This window comes from Monopterus albus, unplaced genomic scaffold, assembly GCF_001952655.1.
Source record: "Monopterus albus unplaced genomic scaffold, M_albus_1.0 scaffold64.1, whole genome shotgun sequence".
Classification (NCBI taxonomy): Eukaryota; Metazoa; Chordata; class Actinopteri; order Synbranchiformes; family Synbranchidae; genus Monopterus; species Monopterus albus.
This window is the reverse complement of record NW_018127944.1, coordinates 1,228,078-1,251,258: the sequence shown is the minus strand read 5'-3', so window position 1 is coordinate 1,251,258 and position 23,181 is coordinate 1,228,078. Positions and strand designations below refer to the sequence as shown.

General features: G+C 42.5%; 2 protein-coding genes across 6 annotated transcripts in view; both read left to right on the top strand.

The window, feature by feature from the left end:
* LOC109962456 (retinoic acid receptor responder protein 3-like) overlaps positions 1-2,723 on the top strand; it is a 4,938-nt gene extending 2,215 nt beyond the window's left edge. The window contains exons 4-5 of the mRNA XM_020604185.1: positions 1,930-2,055; positions 2,595-2,723. Of these exons, the coding sequence (XP_020459841.1) occupies positions 1,930-2,055; positions 2,595-2,708 (240 nt within the window). The 3' untranslated portion in view covers positions 2,709-2,723. The remainder of the gene's footprint in view (positions 1-1,929; positions 2,056-2,594) is intronic.
* Positions 1-17,440, top strand: part of foxi2 (forkhead box I2) — a 35,739-nt gene extending 18,299 nt beyond the window's left edge. Inside the window, exons 1-4 of one of the 5 annotated variants that reach the window (XM_020604182.1) lie at positions 13,054-13,244; positions 13,333-13,425; positions 14,595-15,466; positions 15,846-17,440. In XM_020604182.1, the coding sequence (XP_020459838.1) occupies positions 14,866-15,466; positions 15,846-16,429 (1,185 nt within the window). In that variant the 5' untranslated portion in view covers positions 13,054-13,244; positions 13,333-13,425; positions 14,595-14,865 and the 3' untranslated portion in view covers positions 16,430-17,440. Of the gene's footprint in view, positions 1-13,053; positions 13,245-13,332; positions 13,426-13,447; positions 15,467-15,845 lie in introns of those variants that run through there. The other 4 variants (XM_020604178.1, XM_020604180.1, XM_020604181.1 and 1 more) reach the window with 4 other exon arrangements.
* Positions 17,441-23,181: the final 5,741 nt, after the last annotated feature.

The window sequence follows — 23,181 nt, the reverse complement described above, 5'->3', positions numbered from 1 at the left end:
CAGCAGGAAATGTTCAGAATGACTCAAGAGTTTTTGTATGTATAATTTGTGTGTTGCCCTCTGCATGTATGGGAGCTACTAACGATGGAGACTGTTATGAAGAGGAAAGTATATAGTATAATTTAATATCAGTGGTTTTTACATCTCCATTATGAACAGGTTTTGTTTTAGATTTATTTCAGTTTAGTTTCCCCAGCCCATAGTATCATATGAACCACGTCTATACATCATGACAAATCTTGTGTAATGCATTAAGATGCAGTCCTAACATATTTTATTGATGTATCAGTGGGAAATCGCTTTATCAGAGTGATCCACAGCCTGCTGTGTGTCTGTACCTGGGTACTAGATGAGTTTGCCATAATAGTGTCTTATTCATTGTAACAATACACAGATCTGACACGATATATTATTACTGATAAGAAGCAAATGCAGAGCTGAATAAATAGTGATTGCCTGTGTTTCACACAATAGAGGATGTTTAACAGGTGGATTTTAGTTTAAAAAAACCCACCTAGTGCGGTTGTCATCACCCCTGTGTTGTAGCTATAAAATAATTATCCAGAATGCGGAAGCAGCCATCGTACAGCCACGATACTAAATCAGAGGACCCCACGTTCCCTTCAGCCGGCTCTTTAGAGTCAACTGTATGTAGGGGTGCTTTATACTGGGGCTTGTTTTGCCTGTATATCTACATGTAGCTGAGTGTGATACGCTGAGACACTTGTTTGCTTTCTTGCCAAAGGTTAGATCAGAAGACAGACACCACTCTAGGAGCCACCATGTGTAATTTTAGACTCTTTTTGAAGCTCAAAAGTCACATCTACATAAATCTCATCATTTTGCAAATGTGTCAACATTAGATGTTGCTGACTTGAGACAGGATAAACATTTACAGGTTTAAAGAACTGGCTTTATTGCAGGTTTAATTGCCAGTGTAAAATCATGATGTTACACATTACAGCAGCTGGTGGCAGCGTCTTTAACATTGGTAGACTGCCACAACAGTCAAAGCTAAAAGGAAGAAGAAATAGGTAACGGTGAAAAGACCCTTTTCATGTGGTGTCATTCACCACCTCTTGCCCCCCAGTTGTCACTTCCATTGAGCTAGTCTGCTTCCACACTTGGCAAATAATGAGCTAACTGATGCACGTCATTATTTTAAAGTGGAGATGAAACAGCAGTCCCATCCTTTAAAGCACTGCACTTTACACTTTACACTTTAAAGTAGTCAGAGTTTCTTGTTTTGATAGAATTGGACTTTGTACATTACCAGGACATTTATGGACAGTGAATTGTAGCACTGGTACAAACCTTATTTCATTAGAAATGCACATCCTTTCATAGAGAGATATGTGGCAGCGAACCTGAAATTCAGTGTTTTGTTGTTGTTACTTATTTATAGCAGCCTTTTGTTTGTTTGCTTGCTTTTACTTGTATGATTTTGCCTGTTGTGGATGCCAGAATGAATGAACTGTTTCAGAAACTGCACGTTGTACTTGTGTGTGCTCAATTACAGTAAAAGTATTCTTGTGATTTTTTTTTTTCTTTAATAAAATAGCCAGGTTCAGAGAGTAAGGACAAACTGATGTTAGCCTACCTGATGGGTGTTATAATAATTAATCAATCACCTTTATTTGGCCATGTTACGCACAAGGAATTTGTTTCCGGTACAGAACTGAGGCAGCCATCTGCGGCGTCACCTCAACCGATGGCTCTAACCATCGGGGGCAACTTGGGGGTTCAGTATCTTGTCCAAAGACACTTTGACATGTGGACTGCAGGCGCCGAGATTCAAACCTCTGACCCTCTGGTTGGGAGACGACTGCTCTACCCACTGAGACACAGTCGCCCCCACAGCATTTATAGAGTACCTGTTACTAAACTATAAAATCTCTGTTGTTGTATTGTTTGCCTTTTGCTTGACAGAGCAAAATGGTGGAGAGAAAGACGATGGAGAAGCAGCAACTGATGGAGAGACAGATTATGGAGAGGCAGAGAAGCGGCGAGAGCAGGATGGCGTCAGCAGAAAGCGAGACAGACTGCATGAGTGAGGTGAGAAAGTAACATTGTGTACCTCAATGAATTGAAGTCAACCAAAATGAAGATGGTTGAATACTTTTGCAAGCAGCATATTATGTTCCATCATTAGAAACTGAAAACCTTGTGGTGTAAAACTCATGTTGCTTAGCCTGCAAGTAATTCAATTAAATTTTTATTGTTGTAAATGAAAATATAAATGTAGTAATTGATATACAATGAAATGGGTGATTTAACAAGAGGGTTCAACACTTTTGCAAGGCATTATATGCATGTCACACTCTCACTAGGGGCTGGAGCCTGCAGCAGGTCAGCTTAGCTCAGCATTAAGACTGGATGCAGGTAGAAACAGCTGTTCATTACTAATAAATGTTCACTGTGTTGCCAGGTCATATGACAGTAGGGAACTACTTCCATTAATAAACAATGCTGTGAGGTTGTTTGGCAACGCAAACTGCACTAATCCTTTTCCAGATTTTGCAGATTATATGTGAATCAAATCCAAATTAAAATAGATCCTGAGTGTCAGCCTGTCTCTCATTTGTCTTTTGCAGGTTAAAACAGCCGCTGTGATTGGAGGTGTAGCTATAGCAGGTGTGGCCTTAGCCGTTTTGGGTGCCTCTCTGTTCTCCAGCAAAGATGACAACAAAAAAAGAAGACATAAGTGAGATGATGAAACAACAGGATAAAAGGAGAGAGCTTACCACTGTTTGGGTGAATATGATTTATCCTGTTGGTGTAGTGTCGGCACACACAACAAAAGACAGCGTTGTATAAAAGGAGGGAATTTATAGTGGAGAAACAAGTTAAGACTAAAATCTTTCATATTTTTATGGGTGTATAATGTTTGATACTGGGGCTTTGAGTCTAACAGGTTGTGATGTTTGATGTCCCATTTCCAATATAAAACAATTTGTAAGAATTTTCAGTTTCCAGATGAATTTTCATGAACAAAACTGCTCAGTGTAAATCTCAGTTCAAATTTAGTGTTTGTTTATTAATCATATGAAATTGTATTTTTCATTTATGCTGAATTGGATGGCTGCTTGTGCACAAATGTAACATTTCACATGTGTGGTTCACCTTCTGTCCTCTGAAAATAGCCTTGGGTTTGTGCTAGCTTAGCATTGAGATACAGCCGGAAGTGCACGAACTGAGTACCAAACTTAGTACCAAATTATACGGTGCTCTCCAGGAAACTTCTTAGGAAATGATTTAGAAATAAATTGGAATTTACAGACCTGTAAATTAAACCAAGTTTTAAATCAAAAGACAAGTGGTGTAGTTTCTTCATGTCACGATTAGAATCTACAAGTTGTAAATATAAAATGCACTATATTTATAAGAGCCATTCTTAATTTTCTCCTGTTAAGCATATTAAATGATTATGATCAGTGCTTCTTTGTATTTTTGCTTTATTAATTTGTGTATAATAGATTAAACTCATTCAACTTGCCTACCCTGGTTTAATGTTCTAATTGTTTTGTTTGCTCTGTGAACTTTAGCATTTTTAATGTGTAGTCTGGGTTTGTGCTTTGCACAGAAATGCAGGGATGTTTACATTTGAAGTTCTATTTCCCTGATCTAGTTCAAAAAGTGAAATCACTAAATGCAGACGTAACGGGGGGGGGTGTCAACCCAAAGCCTCAGAGTCCAGACTATTACTGTGTGTGTCATTAATAGTTCTGTTTTGTCATGATTGACAGTGTGACTCTGAGCCAGTAGCCAATGATATAAGAGCAGCTGCAGAAAGGAACAAAAGAACACTGAGTAATTATTTTTTAACAAGCTGTAAAGGTGTTTATCTCCTGTCGTCTCTGTGTCAGCATTGTGCTGTATCGCGGTCTGCTGTACCACTGTTCATGCACGTACCCCTGTTACAGCTGAGGCAGGTGGGGCACAGCAGATTCACACAACACCGTGTCATCTACAGTGCATGAAGCTGGTGTGTGTGCGTGTGTGTGTGTGTGTGTGCGTGCGCTTGTTTCTCCTTCTTCCTGAGGACAAATTTGACTGTTATACCTTAACAATGAGGACATTCTTGGAAAATGAAGACAGTTGGGAAAGTGGTGAGGTTTTTGGAAAATGTGGACGTTTTTGAAAAGATGCATTCAAGTTGGGCTGATTAAGGGTTAAGACTTGGTCAAGACTTTATAGAGAAGGCTTCATGTAAATGAGGGTCAAAAAACAAGAATCACAAAAAGCAAGTGTAGTATAAGTACAGGCAGCTGACGGCTCATGAAAATGCTTGCTTGTCAGTGTAGTATGTATGAGCTGACAGCTGAGTGACTGTGGCTCAGGAGGGTTGGCAGGTTGATCACCGGCTTCTCCAGTCTGTGTCAGTGTGTCCTTGAGCAAGATGGTGAACCTGAAGTTGCTCCAGGTGGCTGTCCCACCTGTCTGTCTGTGTGTGTGTGTGTGTGTGTGTGTGTGTGTGTGTGTGTGTGTATATGATGTAAATGGTACATAAAGGCCACACACAGGTGAAATCGTATATGATCTTCAATTTGATTCTTGACATTTATTAAAAAGCAGCTAGTGATGGCATCACTCACAGTAAACGAGTATTAGTAGTAGTTCTGGACTGGACTATCTTATAGCTGTTCAACTTAATTGCTTTTCAGACTCAAATCTTGTAGCAAAACCAAGTTGACCAGATTCAGAGTTCCAACAGGCTTTGTGGCCCTTGGCCAGGCCAGTAAGGCTGCAAGCAGGTGGGGGCAGCCGGCCCTCATAACCAGCACAGCACCCCACATTGTTCCAGAGGTCAGTGCCTGAGAGCTCCACGAAATCCAGGGTGGGCTGCAAAGGCTCAGGCCATGGGACTGGCTCCAGAAATAATAAAACCTCACATTCTCCACATGTTGGAAGCGAGAGGATGGTTTATTGTGGCTGATCATTAGGCTCAGAATCAACTCGATCATCACAAAACTGCAGTAATGTCATAGTATAGAGGGTTACACGGTGATCACACACAAGGTCTCAAATGGATATGCTGACCGGTCATTTTCATTTACCGTGTTATCAATCATTTCAGTCAGATTCAGCTTTTACTACCCAGTTCTTCAGTTTTCATCGCCAGCTGTGTGGCCTGTTCCTGGGCCATCAGCTGCATTTTGGTATTTGGCAAGAACCTGAATTTAGCTTATTGCCAAAGAGAGTTTATCTCACCATTAGAATCAAAAATGGCTGGCACTGTGCATTCAATTATAGATTGTTATCTAAAGGATAAACAATTATGACATCAAAATAAAAGCCACAAGCTGGATCCAGACTTCCTGTCTCAAAATTGTAACAGCAAAATGCATTTTGCGTGTCAAAGCATAATCAAACAGTGGCAGTTTAATAATTAAGATACAGGTGGAGCGTGTTTCAGCTAGCTTAAATGCTTATAAGTTGAAGTACTGATGGGTAGCTTGTGAATTTTCCACTGGAGTTCAATAAAGTCTAATGATTATGCTATAATTTTTCTATTCATCTAGTTCTGAAAAGTAACTAATAACTAAAGTTATAAAGGTAGTGAGTAAAAAGTATATTGGCCACTAAAATGTAATCAAGTCAAAGTAGGAAGTAACACAAAATGAAAATACTCAAGTAAAGTACAGATACCTCAAAATTGTTCTTAAGTACAGAACATGAGTAAACATACTTAGTTACTTCCCACCACTGCAAGCCAGAGTTAGATCTTCTTCAGCCCAGAGGCAGCCGCTTCTTTCCTTTCCACAGCTCCCTGACCCATACCGATGCACTAATCTGTATTTTGGCCCTGAAAGCTCAACACTGGAGTTTAAGGGGGAAAAAAAGATGATGCACAAACAAATTACAAAGGCATCCTCAGCAATTTGACACCACATGCACATCATTTAACACAAACTGGCCTTGGTGTCTAAGAGAGCATCAACCGCGTTAGGGTTTTGGTTCCGTCCAGTCCAGCAGTGGTTTTATGGACTCACTGCAGGCTTTAACTATATTTTTTTTATTAATAAACCTGTTAATATTTGTCCACCCTCACATTTTAGCTTCAGCATCTTTGGAAGCAGAAAAATTAAGACAGGTTGAAATCTGTGATTATGGCAAGAGGCTAGCAGGCTGCAAATCTGTCACATCTGATAGCAATGTGTGGGTAGAGGAGGAAATACACACATTTGCAACTAAAGCTCCCAGTAAACACTGGAAACCACTCTCTTACCATTGTAGCAGCACATTCAAAACTTGCTCGTTTAATTAACAAAATTTTATGTGAACTGCCGAGCAGTTTTTTCAGAGATGCTGGACTAAAGAATAGTTCATGCGGTAGTTAAGTCACAGTTACAACACAGGACTTGCTATTGAGAGTTTCTATTGTACTGGGCTCAGAGGCAGCACTGGGCCAACATGAGTTACTACAGCCAGTAAAACTCCAAAGCAGCAGTGATACAAGGAACATGACGGGCAGCTGCGGAAGCCAAAAACCAACTACCTTTGGTGCTTGTGTCACTCCAGGATTTATGAGTTCCCCCTCCACAGCCTGTCACCGCTGACTTCTCTCATTCAAGTTCCCCCACAGGCAGACAGAGGGGAGGTGGTGCCCAGCCTGGGCCACTGTTAAAACCCCAGACCTCTTCCATTTGGTACAAAGATGTCATTGAGCCTTGTCTTTGCACCTGCTCAAGTCGTGGAGGAGATGGCAGTGGCTCTTCCTGTCTGTTATGGGGGTGGGGAGTGGACAAGAGTCCACCAGTGTCCTGCTCCTAAACAAGCTGAAAGGGCAGTGTTTCAGGACTTTTTTTAAGGGCAAACTGCCGCCATGCCAGAGAGGTCAACAAACGACGGCCAGTGAGGGGTTTTTGTGTCGAGTGAGGGGGAAAGACTTGGTGGGAGGCGAGATGGAGAGGTGTAACTAGGACCGCATAAGGAGAGGCAGGAGGATGCGGTTTGGAGACGTCAGGTTGGACCACCCTACAGGCTCACAATGAGGAAACTGTTTCAGCCAGATGAGAGCTCTGCCTCCAAGGCCACTGACAGAGAGATTAGAATAACAATGGATTGGGTTAATGATGTTTGTGCTGTTTAGGACACAAAGTCGATACTAAAAAAAAAGCCATTAGGCCTCCAAGTCAAAGAGAATGAAAGGGGTGTTTTTTTAATGCTGATTACTTGCAGTGAATTCTAAACAGAACAGTGATTGGTGCACAAAACACCAGCGGCTCAATGTCCCACTTTATGGTGGGTTCTTTGTGCTTTTCATGCTGCTATAACTACCTTTTAGCTTATAAGGTAGTGGCTCGTTTCATGAATTAGCTGCAGTTTCTTTCAGGTTTCTCACCTGAATTCTTCACTCAGTTTTAACTCATGTCAAAGCAGCTGGAACTGGCAGAAAGGAGCAAAAAAGCAAAGAAGACTTTGAAGAAGGCTGAGCTTGTAACAGTGTATTTTAGAGTTGGATGGCACATCAAAGACTCGAGCAGCCACAGTTCACAACTGTGCTACGAGTGTGCAACATTTTTCAAATATTTTTGTTGTAGGACTCGTCACTTCAGTGCTCCAGGACTCGTCTCAATGTGGAGAGGTGCTGTCGAAGCCTCCCGTGACCCAGCCTCATTGAACAGCACTGGCAACGGCGCAGGGATATTAGTTTCTAAGGGTTTTGAGTGAGGCTGACCTCTTGAACCAGTCAGAGATTTTCAGTTATTTCAGTTTGATCAGTATGTTTTGTTGTATTCTTACATACTGTAGCTTTGATTGTCCTCTGGATCACAAAGGGAGCTGATTTTAGAGTAACACAAATGAGCAGAGCTGTATTTCTGATTTCAGCTGTTATTTATGTGGAGATTATGTAATTATGTGAGGTTTGGGAGCGGGACCTGACCCGAACTATGCCTTTTCCATTTTCACACTATTTAACCCACTCGAACCTCCATACTCTATACATCTCTACGACCGTGGGCTTTTTACAAACCACATTTGTCATTTGCCTTGGAGTGTTTTTTATTTAGTTTTAAACATACTGAATCCTTAAGGTGCTTTGTTGTGCAAACCATGGTTGTTAGTACTCACAGGGACATCAATTTAAAACAGTCTGCATGTCCACCTCCAGGCCTTGGTCGTGTCTAAAGCTTTGCTGTTGTGTTCATATAAAGTCTGGTGTTTGTATTATCTGAAACTATGCCAAAGTGCTCTGTGTGCTTAAAACTGTGTTTGTTTGGAATAGCTACACTTCAATGAAGGGCAAAATTCTGCCACACTGGTTGTGTTACACTGCTTTTCTGATTGTTCGGTATCTTTTGCACCTTTCACTAGGTTTCACTTACTGTTGCATTGTAGAAACTGGAATAAAGGTACAAAGCATTCAGCTGTGAGAAGTAGCTGTGTGGAGAATATTTAAAGTACATTTGACAGAGAATTTCAAATAGAGCCTCTGCACAGTTGGCCAGTGGCTGTATGAAGTGGGTGTGAAGGTTGAACAAGGTGAACGGATCCTCTAGAGTTTAGATAAGCTTCTTCTTTTGTAACAACTTGAGCTACTTGATCTTTAAATGGCCAAACAATGGAGTTGAAGGGATTCTTGTTTCTGAAATTTAGTGGTGTCCCAGCTTCAGACATTACATTGTCATTTTAGACATCAACAACATCTGAAATAAAAAATCAGCAACTTTAAAAGTGCACAACACTGAAATGAACTTCAACGCCTTGGTGGCCAGTAACATGAGCAACCAGTAGTGAGCACCACAAGGCTCAGACCAAACAATACGCACCAAATACTCTCCTTCAAATGTTTATATTTGAATTCCCATGTCTCTAATGTGACACTAAATCAACATTTCCAGTAAATAAGATGATTGTGGGGGTCTGCGCTGCATGAACCCAGACAATAGAAGGAACAAATAGTTGGGGTGGTCAAAGAAACACGAGCCGGCTGGTGAGAGGGGTCTGTGATAGAATATATGCAGGAGACATTAGGATGCCTATTTCTGAAAATGATGAAGTGTGACATGTGCTCAGTCCTCATCTAAACGCTCGCTGCCTCCCTCCCACACAGGCTTGGAGAGCTGGCTGGGGGGGAGGAACCGAGGAAATGCCTGTGGCCGAGCCCCTTATTTTTCCATGGCAGCGTTACAAACATATAGAGCAATAACAGCCTCTGGATGTGCCCTCTCAAAAGCAGCACTATGTTGGCAGCGCCTGCTATGAAAGCCTTCTGTGTGTAGCTATACATATTCTTATCTGTTTTCCATTGCTTGCAGGTATGTGTGTGTTCACCGCATATGACATATAATAGGTGCACGTGTTTATTTCACCAGTGTTCCTGTGTGAATGATCCGACTCAGCTGAACACAGGTAGCTTCACTGAGCCCGACTCATGGGAGTAAATATGTCACAGAAATAGACTGGAGGTAAATGGTGGAGACTGTGCCTCGGCTGAATGGACGAGACTGTCTCGGAAACAGGAGTAAATAAATCTTTGCATCCACAAATTTGCAGCTCAGCCACAAAGCAGTAAGACCTAACACATTCGCCTGCTTATGTACATATGAGGATTTTGTGGATTGTGTACAGTTAACCCATTCAGGCATGATCCCATCATTTAAAGAATACAGTGAATTCTTTACATTTAGTGCCTTTAATCAAATTATTAGACCATTCATTCATTTTTTACAGCATGACAGTTTCATCTTCGGGACATAAAGGACAACATTTCACATTTTCACCCTTATCTTCAAGTGTTAGTGCTGAGCTGCTTTAAGCTATTTATTCATTTATATCTTAGATAAAATTAATTAATGCATCCACCAGTCCTGCAATAAATCCTCCTTCATGTCAGCCCTGTGACAGACTGGCGACCTGTCCAGGGTGGACACCGCCTCTTGCCCAGTGTCAGCCCCCCGTAACCTTCATCAGGATAAGCGGTGCAGATAATGGATGATGGTTCAACTGACTGATCGTACAGAGGCTGCAGTTTGTGCTGCTGTTGAACTGTATTGTGTTACTGTTTACTGAGGTGAGGTGTTATTTAGCCTACCCTACCCTCATTGACAGAAACAGAGTGGACAAGACAAATTACAGTTGGGTCGGTTAGGTTGAAGTGAGCCACACTGTTTGGAGGTTCTGCCCCTTCTATTAGCACAAAGCCAGAGCAGTAATACCTTTTTGAGGTTTAGGTGACTAGAACGATTTGATTAGGCTTTGAGATAAAAGAGAACAGGACTGGCTGCTGAAATCAGATGCTCTCTCATCCTCTTGATGTACAACTTTGGTGATGCAACTGACGGCTGAGCAGCCGTAAGGAAGGCTCATTTTGGCCACAGATCCTTTCATGATTCTGTTGACCTGAAGAAACGCGTGGGCCTTTGAAACCAGGAAAAGTAAAGCAGGATGAAGACATCCATCCATCTGGAAGGAATGTGCATTAGGAAAATAAAAGCAAAGTACTTATAAAATATACACTCACTGACCACTTTATTAGGTACACCTGTACAAGTGCATCGTGGATGTGACTGGGGAGGACAGAAATATAGACACACATCCTCTGCTTGGCTTCTTGGTGATGGTGCTGATGTTAGAAGTCCATTTCAGGTCCTGGGAGACAGTGGAGCCCAGGAACTTGAGTGTAATCAGCTCCAGGTTGTTGCGACCGCACCACAGGACCAGCTGTTCAACCTCCTGTCCGTATGCAGGCCCGCCACCTCTGGATAAGAGCTGTGTTTTCCTGTTTTGACATGTAAATCTCTTGTGTCAACCATGTATGTACTTGGTGTCTTTCCTGCTGTTTATTTAGCACTTGTTTGTATCCTTGTGCATTTTCAAAACTAAAGTACTCTGAGGTGTTTGAGGAAACACTTTTATTGAAAGTTGCATCCTTCCCGCCTCAGGCTTGACAGCAAAAACATATGGACTGTGCATTTTTCATGTTCCTGGTTTTGTCTTTTTCCTGTTTTTTCTCTTTTTTCTGTTATTACATGGTTTCATATCAAAAATACCATAAGAATACCATATCTTATGTGGTTTTGTCCTAGTGTGTGCTGCCTTTTTTCTAAAATTACCTTTTCTTTTAAAAATAGTCATGACTAACATAAATAAACGTGTATTTCTTGGATGGGCTCTCCACATTAAGGAGGAGCGAGCACCCTGCTTCTATGTTTTCTCCATAATTCTTGCACAAAGATATCAACATGCCCAAAACTGTGTTCTACTCGTCTTTGAGCATTTCATTAAAGACTTATTGCTGCTTTGAACAGACCAGATTGTGACTGTGTTGCAAAGATGCAGAGCCGAGCTGGCGTCTGCTTTTATTTTTGACATCCGGCAACATCCTGTTAAGGTTTTAAGACCTCCCTGAGCTTCATGTCACAAATGCAGACATGCATGCAACACATGGGTATGTTTTAATCAAAGTGATGAAGAGCAACATACAGATGAGTGACGAATGAAAGGAAACTGCCGTCTCTTCTGAGATGACAGTGCCCCCATCCACTGGGCACCAGGGGTCACTGAATGATTTAATAAGGATGAAAATGATGTGAATCATATGTTACATCTCACTACATCTCAGCTGAACAGCTATGGGAGATGTTGGAGCGACATGTTAGACACCGTCTCCACCAAGAGCGGTGTTCATCCCTCCAGGAGGGTTCAGAGACCTGGGGAGTCAGTGCCAAGGTGGAGCTGCTCTGGTGGCACCTGGTGGCCCAGCACCTCACTGGGACTTTCTGGGTCAGGCTTTGTTTTCGTCTGTCACTGTCTGTCGCTGTCGGTCACACTGAGAACAAACCAGGGCAGCTACTGATCCACACCCTGTTGTGGGGTATTTGACACTTTTCCTGTTTGTTTTCTTTGTATGTCCTGCTCGATGTGGAGTTAAAATTATACCATTTTCAGAAATGAGAAAAATGTAGCAAATGATGGAAACCCATTCATGCAGCCGTTGTCGTGTTTCTATCCTTCGGGTGCTTGAACTCAGACAGCAACGGGAAAAGTCACAACTCATTAACTCGAACTGTTTCTTCTTTAAAAGCGTCTGCTGACAGGGGCTTCACAGTCAGAGAGTCTTCCCTTTTCCACAGTCTTAGACTCTCATACATACATTTGAGTTTGTGAAACGCTTTTGGCGACACTCGATGAGCCTGGGGATTATTGCCATAGCCAACCCAGATATTATAGAATTACAGTCAGACAGAGCGACTCCTGGTGCTGTGTGGACAATTACTCTGCGGCCTGGATCTCAGTGGGAAGGCTGCATTAGAAAAAACCTCAGTCTATCAGATGCTGAAAAACAGGGAAGTGTTGGCAGATAATGTGTCAATACCAACCAGTGTAATCACAGCGGGGCCCAGAGGGGGTTTGCTACTGCTTTATTAGAAAGTTCCTCTCCAAGAACAAATGTAACACTGATGGGTTCTTTCAAAATGCAGACAGGCTCTGGTCAAATAACATTTATATTAACTCGGCCTTACTTTGAAGACCCTAAGAAACATTGTTTGGTCTCCTACTCTGGACTCTCTGGTGTTGGAACAAGCTTTGATGTTATCCAAAGGCATAATGCAACCTCTTCAAAGACTCCCTCCACCTGCAGGAGCCCTCAAAACCACGCTTTCATATTAGATTTCTGAGGCCAAAATGCACAAGAGTTTGAAGGCTCTTTGGCACCTTGAAAGATATTTACAGCAGAGTTAAGCTCTTTGCTGTGATCCTCGTGATGTGCACCGTCAGCTCAGACCCCACACTCTGCAGTGAGCTGCCTCCATCTTGTGGTGAATGTGCTGTCCTACACCAAAGCTCCACACGTTTTGAGAATAGCTGGCACTCTGGGTATTGGCACAGAAAAAGGCATCTCAAGGTGGCACTGTGGTTCCACCGTACAATATCTCAGCCAGAGGTGGAGAGAAAGGATTTACTCAGAGGTACAAGGCTGGAGGAAGCTCTTTGCTATGTTAGGTTGAATTTGTGATTATCTTGAAACATTTATAGACTTATCTCTTGTCCAGATGAGATTGACATCTAATTTGCAAGGGGGACCTGAGTACATAAAAATATATCTACATGATTTTAAAATTATTATAGCAGCAATACAAATAGACCTGTATTAGTTAAACACAATTTTAAAACCATGTTGTAAAGAAAAACTTATACTGTGACCTTAATATAATTAAAAGTCAACTCTAGACTGTTAAAAGTGGAAAATGATGACCCGGTTAATCAACATGTAAATCGTTTCATCAGAGCAGCAGGTGGATAAGTGTTTTAATTCATATGTTGTCTTTATATTCACAGTTTGATTTATTGGTTTACTGCTGGTTTATTGTGGTTTCCATGCAGGTGACTGGTAGGCGGGGCTGTGACATCAGTGCAACTGGGAGCACCTGGACTCAAACCTCCTCCATCAGAGCTGCCATCTCAGGCTTCTGAAAGGTTTGGTTTGTCCACGCTGTGTTTTAGTTTCTCTATGCATTTGCAGTGTACTGGTGATTACAGCTCAGTTCTGTACAGTAAATAACATGGCGTGTTCTTCAAGCCCATCATGCCACTGAGCCACTAGTGGTTCATTCATTGCTCAGACCCACAAACATGCATTTTAAACTCTGAGTTCCCAAAGTTAACAAAGATGCCAAATATGCTGCAGCAGTTCATGAGCAGGTTTTGTTATTTATGCATCACTTGGGCTGTTAATGGGCAGGAAAGCAGTTGTGTCCAGTACAGTGTCCACAGAAAGTCAGTTGGTCTGATGTCAGAGTGGAGTTAAAGCTATATTTTCTCAAAAAGTAAGTCATTTCAGTGCAGACTCACTGAGAATAAATACACATATTCTCACTGCAGGTGAAACATTTTACTTTGACCTGCAGAAATTAAAAGCCAGCTTCCTCCTGTCAGGAAAGGTGTCTACAGGAACAGAACATAGTAGGTGTGTAATGGTACGTTCAGCTCACAGACAGTACCCAATGTGACCAGGAAAAATGAGAGGAAAGACCTTAATTCTCATTAGGTTTTCATGTTGTAGCCTGGATGGATAAAATCAACCAGTGCAATAATGTCTGGCAGACTCGGTGCCACAGAGAAGTGAGCTTTCCAGCTCACAGTGCTGACCACCTGGGCTCCTGAAGAAGATGGGAGTTTGTCATTCATGTTATTGTGGTGGTGGAAAACAAAAAGTAAATATTGGTGTAATCACGACAGTATATTTACACTAATAAGAGAATTGCATCCTAAATGATCAAAGTGACAATACCAATATAAAGTATTTTAAATCTTACCAGCTCAAGATTTCCCATAAAAGTGAAGAAATATTATATTGGCCCACCCATGAATCATCTCAGATTTAATAATGGGAGATATTTCAGTTTATATTGCTTTTTTATCTTTAGTTTTGTGCAACAGTTGAGGTCTCATTGAATGAGTGAGGGTGGGTGGGTAAGTCTGTCTATCAAATGCCAATAATTCAAGAAGTGAAAGAAGGACAAGCAAACTGTGATTTTAAAAGTAAGAATCTTGCAGCCTGAGTGCAGTTTGGTGTTTTGTGACTGAGTTTAACCGATCAAGCCTCGGTCTCTGAACCCAGCAGGTGACTGCTGTGTCCCCCCCAGGAGGTTTTGTCAGGGGGAAACATTTGGGAGCCACTGGCCCGCTCTGCTGAAAAAGACACAACGTGACCACACCCCCTGTTACTCAGTGTGTGTCTATTGGCTGTCTGGGAATTATCGGCTGTGTGAATGTGGCTCCTGTGATGGGTTTATACTATTAAAACTCCCCAAACTCCTCCATCCTCCCTGACACTTGTTGCTGCTACCTGCGCACCGCCGGGAGAGGCCACTTGAACCGCTTCAGCATTTCCTCTGGGATTTCCCGCGGGGAGTGATGAACTCCATCGACCCACAGTCCCAGCACCAGCACCACACCTCCCCCACCGTCGGCTCTCTCCCACCCAAAGGCGCACAGGAGGCCCCGGACATGGCTGCTGTTTACTGCGACAACTTCAAAAGCATGTACCACCAGCAGAGCCTCCAGGGCGCACAGAGACCCGCCGGCTACGGCCTAGGGGATTACGCATCGTCTCCAAACCCATACCTGTGGCTCAACGGGCCTGGGGTAAACTCCCCCGCGTCCTACCTGCACGGCAACAACCCGGCGTCGTTCATCCCGCCCTCCTACGGTTCGCAGCGGCAATTCATAACAAACTCACCTGGATTCGGCGGGCCCGACCTGGGATGGCTGTCCATCGCCAGACAGGAGGAGCTGCTGAAGTTGGTCCGGCCGCCCTACTCCTACTCTGCGCTCATAGCCATGGCCATCCAGAATGCGCACGAGAAGAAGCTGACCCTGAGCCAGATCTACCAGTACGTCGCCGACAATTTCCCATTTTATAAGAAGAGCAAAGCCGGCTGGCAGAACTCGATTCGGCACAATTTGTCTCTGAATGACTGCTTCAAGAAAGTGCCGAGGGACGAGGACGACCCAGGTACCGTGAACGCCCGAGGGAAGATATCACTGTAAATAATATGTTACGTTAAGTAAGTGTTAGTGAAGCTGAATTGGATGAGAACTTAGGTGAACAAGCTGACATTGTTACATAACCCCCTAACATGTGTAAAAGAACAAAAGGTGTACAGCATGAATACCCTCTAAATGTTTAGTTTTAGTGCTGTTAGAATCTTTAAACAACACAGTATAATATACAGATGGCCTATATGATGTAGTTCAGTTACCTTCCTAGTGCTTTTTAAATTTTGACAGGACAAATTAGACATAATAGGCCGTGTACCCTCCATCACTTCAAGCTTTACTGAGCCAAAACCAAAATAATCCTAATATGTTGTGTTTCTTATCCTTAATTGCAGGAAAAGGAAACTACTGGACATTAGACCCAAACTGTGAAAAGATGTTTGACAATGGAAATTTCCGTAGAAAAAGGAAAAGACGGTCAGATCCGAGCAGCGCCGGGGGAGCAGCGATGGCAGCAGCAGGGGCCACAAAAGTCGAGGATGGCAGGCCAGCAGTGGCGGCCTCCCTCAAGCCCTCAGACAGTCCTCAGCTCCCGGGGCCCTCTTCCCCTGAGATGGAGGCGATGACCGAGAATCACAAGAGTTCGTCATCGCCACCTGGACTGGCCTCAGCCTCTCCATGTTTTAATAACTTTTACAGCAGCATGTCCACGCTCAGCTCGGGGGCCCCCAGCCGGCAGGGGTCCCTGGGACTGGTGAACGAGCTGTCGAACAGGAACATTACGGCCCTGAGCCCGTACCACCTTAACCCTGGTGGACAGGACGCAGGGGTGTCAGAGCACAGCGAGGGCTTGCATTTCAACCGCGGAGTGTACTACAACTCGTTTGGCAGCGGGCAGAGCGGACAGTTCAACAGCCACTTCTACAACAGCTTCAGTGTCAACAGCTTGATCTATCCCAGGGAAGGGGCTGAGCTATAGGAGCTGCTTTACCACAGCGGCACACTGCTTTAGGGACATGTTGTGTCTGCGGATCCCAATAACAAAAACCTACCCAATAGCAGACAGGTCAGAGTGCACGCTGGGCATCGGCTTCTGTGCATTGTGAGCACAACACTCCTTTTCACGGATCAGATCACTGGAGAGACTAAAGAACGTAACGTATTTCAGGTACACCTGGCTCAAACTGTGCCAACACCGGCCGGAAAGTCAAAGAAAAACGAGCACTTATCTTTTTACTGGTTTGTATTAGTACATCAAAACTCCTACTTTTCTGTTAATGATAAAAATATACTTGCAAAGTAAGACAACCACTGAACAATTAAACATATAACTAAGTGTTAAAGTACATCACACTGTTACATTATACAGTCTTACTGTCAGAACCACTCTGTCATTTGATATTTTGCCAAATCTAGACAATAGTTCTTTGGAGTGGCCGAGTCCTTATAGCTGACTACACTTCATATGTCGAAACAGTTTATTCATAATCAGCACAAGTCTGCCAAAGTTGTCTTCGTGACACTACCTTTACCTCAAAACGAGAATCTTTTGAGATAAAAGCATCCTGCGTTCCTGTATATTTAGACAGTTTCCAAATGCAGTACAAACTGATTAAATATTAAAATGAGCCGTAACAGGAATGGTCTTATTTTTATATCCTCCGTGTTGACTGAAACCACAGTGCTAAGGCTCATGTAAATACTTTATAAATGTGTATTTTTGTAAATTCTAAAGACGGTTCATGACTATTTATGATATTTATGCTAATAGGCATTTTCCCACTGTTGTCTGAACATAGTTTGATTAAAGCAGAAGTGAGTGACATTCAGAACACGTTGAAAACAGTATCACTAAAACCCAGATGTTTTATGGTGGTTTCTCAGGATTCATAGTGATAATCATTGAATGGCTTTTGTATCTTTTGTCTTTTTTATCTTTATACATGCAGCTTCCAGGCAGTTTCAGCTGTGATAATAAATAAACATCATGTGGTCTCTACTGTATTGTCATGCATCATTTTTAAATAGGGCATGAGTGTATTCAGTGTTTCATTACAATTTGAATGCAAATCGACTTTAATCTCATATTTAATTACCTCTACTCCATCAGAGCTTGGTGCAGCCTTTTATTAAAGACATTAAAACAACAACAAAAATGAAAAAAGGAACCATTAATGGTGTTTCTGCAGGATGTCACTGTGGGCGTTTGGGAGTTTTTAGTTGGCTGGTGACTTCTCCAGAAACTGCTTGTTCAAAAATTCTTTCCACATCACATTTAATTTATGTGATTTTAACTTAAAACAGTAACGTTCTAGTTTCATCTCATACATATTTTATGAATGTTTCTGCGATTATATGTATGAAAAAGCCTGACTGCAGAATTAAATTTAACATGTTTATGAACTAAGTTTTAATTTCTCATGCTCCTCTTTCTCAAAATATATCCAAATATATATGTTGGTTCCTGTTATTTGTGGCTTTAGTTATTTAAAATCGAGTTCATGTTCAACTGAAACAAAATCATCACCCTGTCTGTTTTACTCTATTAAATCAGCCTTAATTCCTTTTTCATCTGAGACAAGTGTTGCTGAAAAACACGTGAACAGTTATTCACAGTTTGTGAGTAACTGAACAGTTTGGGAAGTGGGCATGCTGCCAACCACCAAAACGGCCTCATCTGTCACTACTATTACCCTCTTATGTTTTTTTAGCAAGTCAAAAATTCAATAACGAGTTAATTTTTATATGGGCAGTCTTTTATTCCTACAGTTACATCCATGTTGCCTTAACTTCTGCTATATTTTTTTTCTCAGTGCTCTGTTTACTGCGGTTTTCCGTGCAGCATTACAAGTGTGTTTATTCATTCGGAATGAAAACTGCTTTCATGTCACACCTCAAGTCCTACAGCAGTGGCAGAATATCTGCCAGAATACGCTTCAACAAAATCAAGAGAGAAAGTTCAAGTTTGGAGGCAGGCCGAGCAAAGACACCGCAGCTGACAGACGTCTTGATTCAGAAAACAGTGAAACAATGGAGCTATTGTTTTAGGCCCTTCACGCCAGTCCCCATGAAACAATTAGGGACTCTCTGAAGTTATTCCCCATAGTCCAATGGGGTTTAGTCAAGTCTTTTGTCTCCATTCTCTGACAGTGTTTGCCCCAAATTGAGAAGAGGCCATCTAGCTTTGTTCCTGCTAAGAAATTCCTTTTGCAAATATTTATACATACCATGCATGAGGTACTGATATGATGGTACTTCCCCATCGCCACAGATTTGTGTCCACTTTGGCCATTGGTAAAGTTTAAGAAGTGTATAATTATGGTAAGGACTGCCAACCTAATGAAAAGCAGCTTTTTTTTGTCAAGTATCAGTTTTATTGACCATAGGATCTAAACAGTGCGTAGGTAACGGGTGTAGTGGCTGATTCACCGAGTATGTTCTAAGGCCACTTAGTCTGCAAGGGTCGTGTCTCAACGAAATTAGATTCCACTTTCCTGTAGATATTTCCACAAACCTGCTCACAAAGCAGTTGTAGCTACATGTTACTGAAGTTCTACATGTTCCACGTTTACTTTTCATGTACTTTCACAATCAAAAGTTGAAATCAGTACACAGTTCATTCCTTACAGACTTCTCTGGCTCTATGTAGCTTTTTAACACATGGACACACCGTGGCAAAATAAAAAACTGCCTTACAGCACTACACCTTAAATAAAGCAACAACATTCATCCACACTTCAGTGCAAAGCAGAGTGATAACAAAATAAGTCCAATCATAGCTTTAGCCTGGCCTGTATCAACTAGACCACTCAAAATGAACATGAACCTCTGTATGAATTTGGGCAACACATGGCACATACCAACTAAGCTTAATTAGCTTTCACAGTGGGTAAAAACCATAGAATAATTGTCATATAATAATAAAACACTGTGACCTCATAGCATGCTTAACTACTATGACCTACTAATTAAGGCCTCTGGATTTAGCTCTCCATAATCATCACTTCATAGCCAAAGACCCACGCTGTTGTGATCTAATTCAGATTAAAGATCAGTTATCACTGTCTGATGTGTTTCTCCACTGGTGCAGGGTTGCTCTCTAAGGCCGCAATGACTGCTGGATGATAATCGGATGACCCGGATCTAACTGTAGAAGTCTGGCTCAGTTTGATGCTCCACTGCACCAGTGCCGTCCAGTGACTGAGGATCCCTGCTGCCAAGTGTGAACGTCTCTATTAGAGGGTCTTCACTGACCCATGCTCTGTTTGATCACCCTTTTTCCATCCTAATTTGGCACCTGAACAGCTATCGTTTGAAAAGCAGCATTGTTGGTCCAGCTGAGAAGCGAGCTGAACACGGGACCATGGGTGCAACTTCAGGGGGTGAGTGAATACAATAGGTTCCTATCTGTAAACAGCCGCAAAGGACCCCCAGCCCACACTGTCCCTCTGGAAAGTGGTGATGATGTTGTTAGCACGTTTTACGTGAAGGACATCGAGGATCTCTCACTGTGATAAATAAGGACAGCAGAGTGATGTTGTGTCAGGCGAGCCGCTCACTTCAGGACACAGGACGTCCTGAAATGATCCAAAAGGACAAACAAGACTTTTTTGTAGCGTTTTGTGTGATTAGACCTTTATTCAGAAGGTACTGAGTAAATGCTTCAGAATAGCTCTCTAAATGTCACTTAAGGTGACCAGCAGCATTAGTATCTTCCAAAACAGGCAACTTTAGTAAAGAGGTTTGGTATAGTGCCAGAGGCAGCTGTTAGAATTCACTCCCCTGTTTTCTACTGCTTAAAGTGCAAACAGAACACTCATGATCACCTACCTGGCCAATTCACAAAGTTTGACATAAAATACTCCATAGAAATGACACAAGTTAAAAGAACTGACAGTGGTGAGTCAGGCTTTCTTTGGATAAAGAGATTGTTCAAATACCTTAACATACAATGTTTTAAAGCTACTCTTCTAATCACTGCATTTTTTTAAACAGATGTGTACAATAGTGTCATGTCCATAGGAGTGAAACTACAGGAAAGTCGAACACAAAGTGCTTCAGCAGTCTGAGCAGTGGTGGATGTATCGGTGTGAGTTGATGGTTGTGCCTGGGAAGGAGGCTGAGGTTCAGGGAAGGAGGAGGGTTGACTGTTGGGTGGGATGATCTGATCCAGGAAGGTTCGCTTAAGTGGCTCGTTTACCCCTCGTGTGGAGCTGGTGAACTGGAGCCAGGTCAGCTCTGGGTTGAGGTGTTGTTCATTATTTTTCCGCCTGTCGGATCCTATGACCGGTCGCCAGAGACGGAGGCCGCTCGGCAGCCGAGGAGCAAAGGGCCTGCCGGTGGGGTACGTCAAACACGCTCAAAGCCTTTCCCTTTACTTGGGGGATTAAGATCAACAAAGCATGTCCCACACCTGCACCGGCCAGCACAATGGAAACTCCCCGGGCCAATGAAGACGCAGGGAGAGACCAGTTATTAGAGGCCCCCACCAATGAAATGGATTACATTAACCCCTTCTGTTGTTCTTCCTCCAGGAGCTTAAACATCGAACTGACAGAATCCGCGTCCCATTGAGAAAAATCCTGGTAGCACTTAGTTACAATAGCTTTACTCTGGCTTATCCTCCAGTCGGGAAACATTGTGTCTCTCTTGTTAAACTGTGCCATGACTTGATGTAGTGCTGTAGTACTCCTTTATACTTTTACTCCATTAAATCAGGTGACAAATATTGTACTTTTAAACAGTGAAACTTATTTGGCAACTAGTTGGTTACGTAGTATTTGAAGATTTAAAAAAAACTATAATCAGCATGTGAAACTTAAGGCATCACTACACACAACAGTTTATGAAATAAGCAAAATTAGCTCTTCTGCCAAGTACAGTGTTTGAATACATGCATTATTAATAATAATCCAATGATATAACATATTACTGTGTGCCCCCGTCCTCACCAACAACACCCCCCACACACATACCCTCCCTCCTCCTCTTTTCTCCTTTAATTGGGCCCTGCTCCTGGCCCTTCTCCAGATCACAGTCACTTTACCCTGCGTAATAAGCTATTAGCCCCCCACACACACACACACACAAAAACATGCTAATCCACACGGACATGGTCACTGTGTGGGACTGGGTCTCTGGACAGCACAGTCCACCTATTGTTATTGTCCAGACTTCTCAGAGGTCTCTTCCTCCCTCGTTCAAAGGGAGGTAACAAGCTGCCCCCCCTAGGAAACCACAAAACAAACTATAACACCACTGGTTCAGCCAGCTTACTTAGGTAAAAACATGACTTTCTGCCTTATCTCAAAACATGGAGCACCTGTTAGAGAAGTAGACTCCCACACCAACTGAAACCACACCAGCCATTACTAATAAATTGTTTTATTAACACACTTTATCTGTTCTGAAGGGACAAATGTGCATCATACCAGTACTTCATGTGCAGTTTACTAACCATAAGTCAGATTTGTAGGGGTTATTTAGGGTCACTAGAGAGTAAAGTAGACTCTTACATCATAAACATATCATGTGCAGTGCAGTCTCTTCTTGTAGGGTTCACAATATTTGTCAGTGTTTAATTCTCCTGTACATTTTTTGTCAGAATGTATCTGATGGAAGGGGAGCTTTATGTCACACGATGGGGCTGAGGAGGGAACCTTCCTAAACCTCCTCCCAAACAAGTCCCAACACCTCTGGATAGAAGATCAAGGGGTTCGACATGGCCTTGGTGCTGCAGCCGGTCTGAGGCATTAATACTTGCACACAAACTTGGCAGTGAGGATGACAGAGCTGGGTTTTATGCTAGGGATGTACGGACTTCACACTCACCATTTGTCACTTGGAGAAAATTCTGAACATCTGCTGCTCCAGGTCTGATATATTGGCAGGTAAATCAAGGATGTGGCGGAAACCCAATTAGTGGAGAGATAATTTTAACCAAAGATGTCAGAGGTTCTGCACATGTGTTTAAATCTGTGTGTGTTCAGAAGAATGCTGCAGGGGAAAGAGGGCTTGTCGGGGCAGAGCTGTGAGCAGGTGCATATTTCTGGGGGGGAGAGTCCAAGGAGGAGCCCTGTGGTTCAGTATGAGTGATTGGCAGTGGGAGTGCATGTTAGGTGGGGGTGAGAGGTCTTTACCCCCACCAGCTTTACCAAAATAGCTTTGTGTACAACAAAACTGAGCCTTTCTAAACTTAGAACATATGGTATTTTTGCATCACTATAATAAGTATAAATGTTTTTCCCTAATGTAACAGAATCTTACTTACTTATGGCAGGATGGGAGAATGTATTCACCCAGATGTAGTTCAGTACAATTTGTTAGCATGCTTTTCTTTGTACTTGAACTTTATTTTCCTTGTGTACCTCTTTATGTTTCTATGTCCTTAGTGGTCCCTTTTACACTAGTTTATCACACCCACTAACTCAAAATGATCTTTACCTAAAAAGCGCTGTGATAAAGCCTATTTGTGTAATTCAGAAGTTATTCTGACTACGCTGTGTTGATCTAGTTGTCTACCTTGATCCCTCTCTCCATTTACACACACACACACACACACACACACACACACACACACACACACACACCCTTCCTACTGCCACCCTCTAATCCAGCGTCTTCTGAGCTCAGGGTCTGGGGGAAAGGTTCATCCAGAGGGCTTCTCTCTGATGCCCTCCCTCCCTCTACACACACACACACACACACACACACACACACACACACACACAC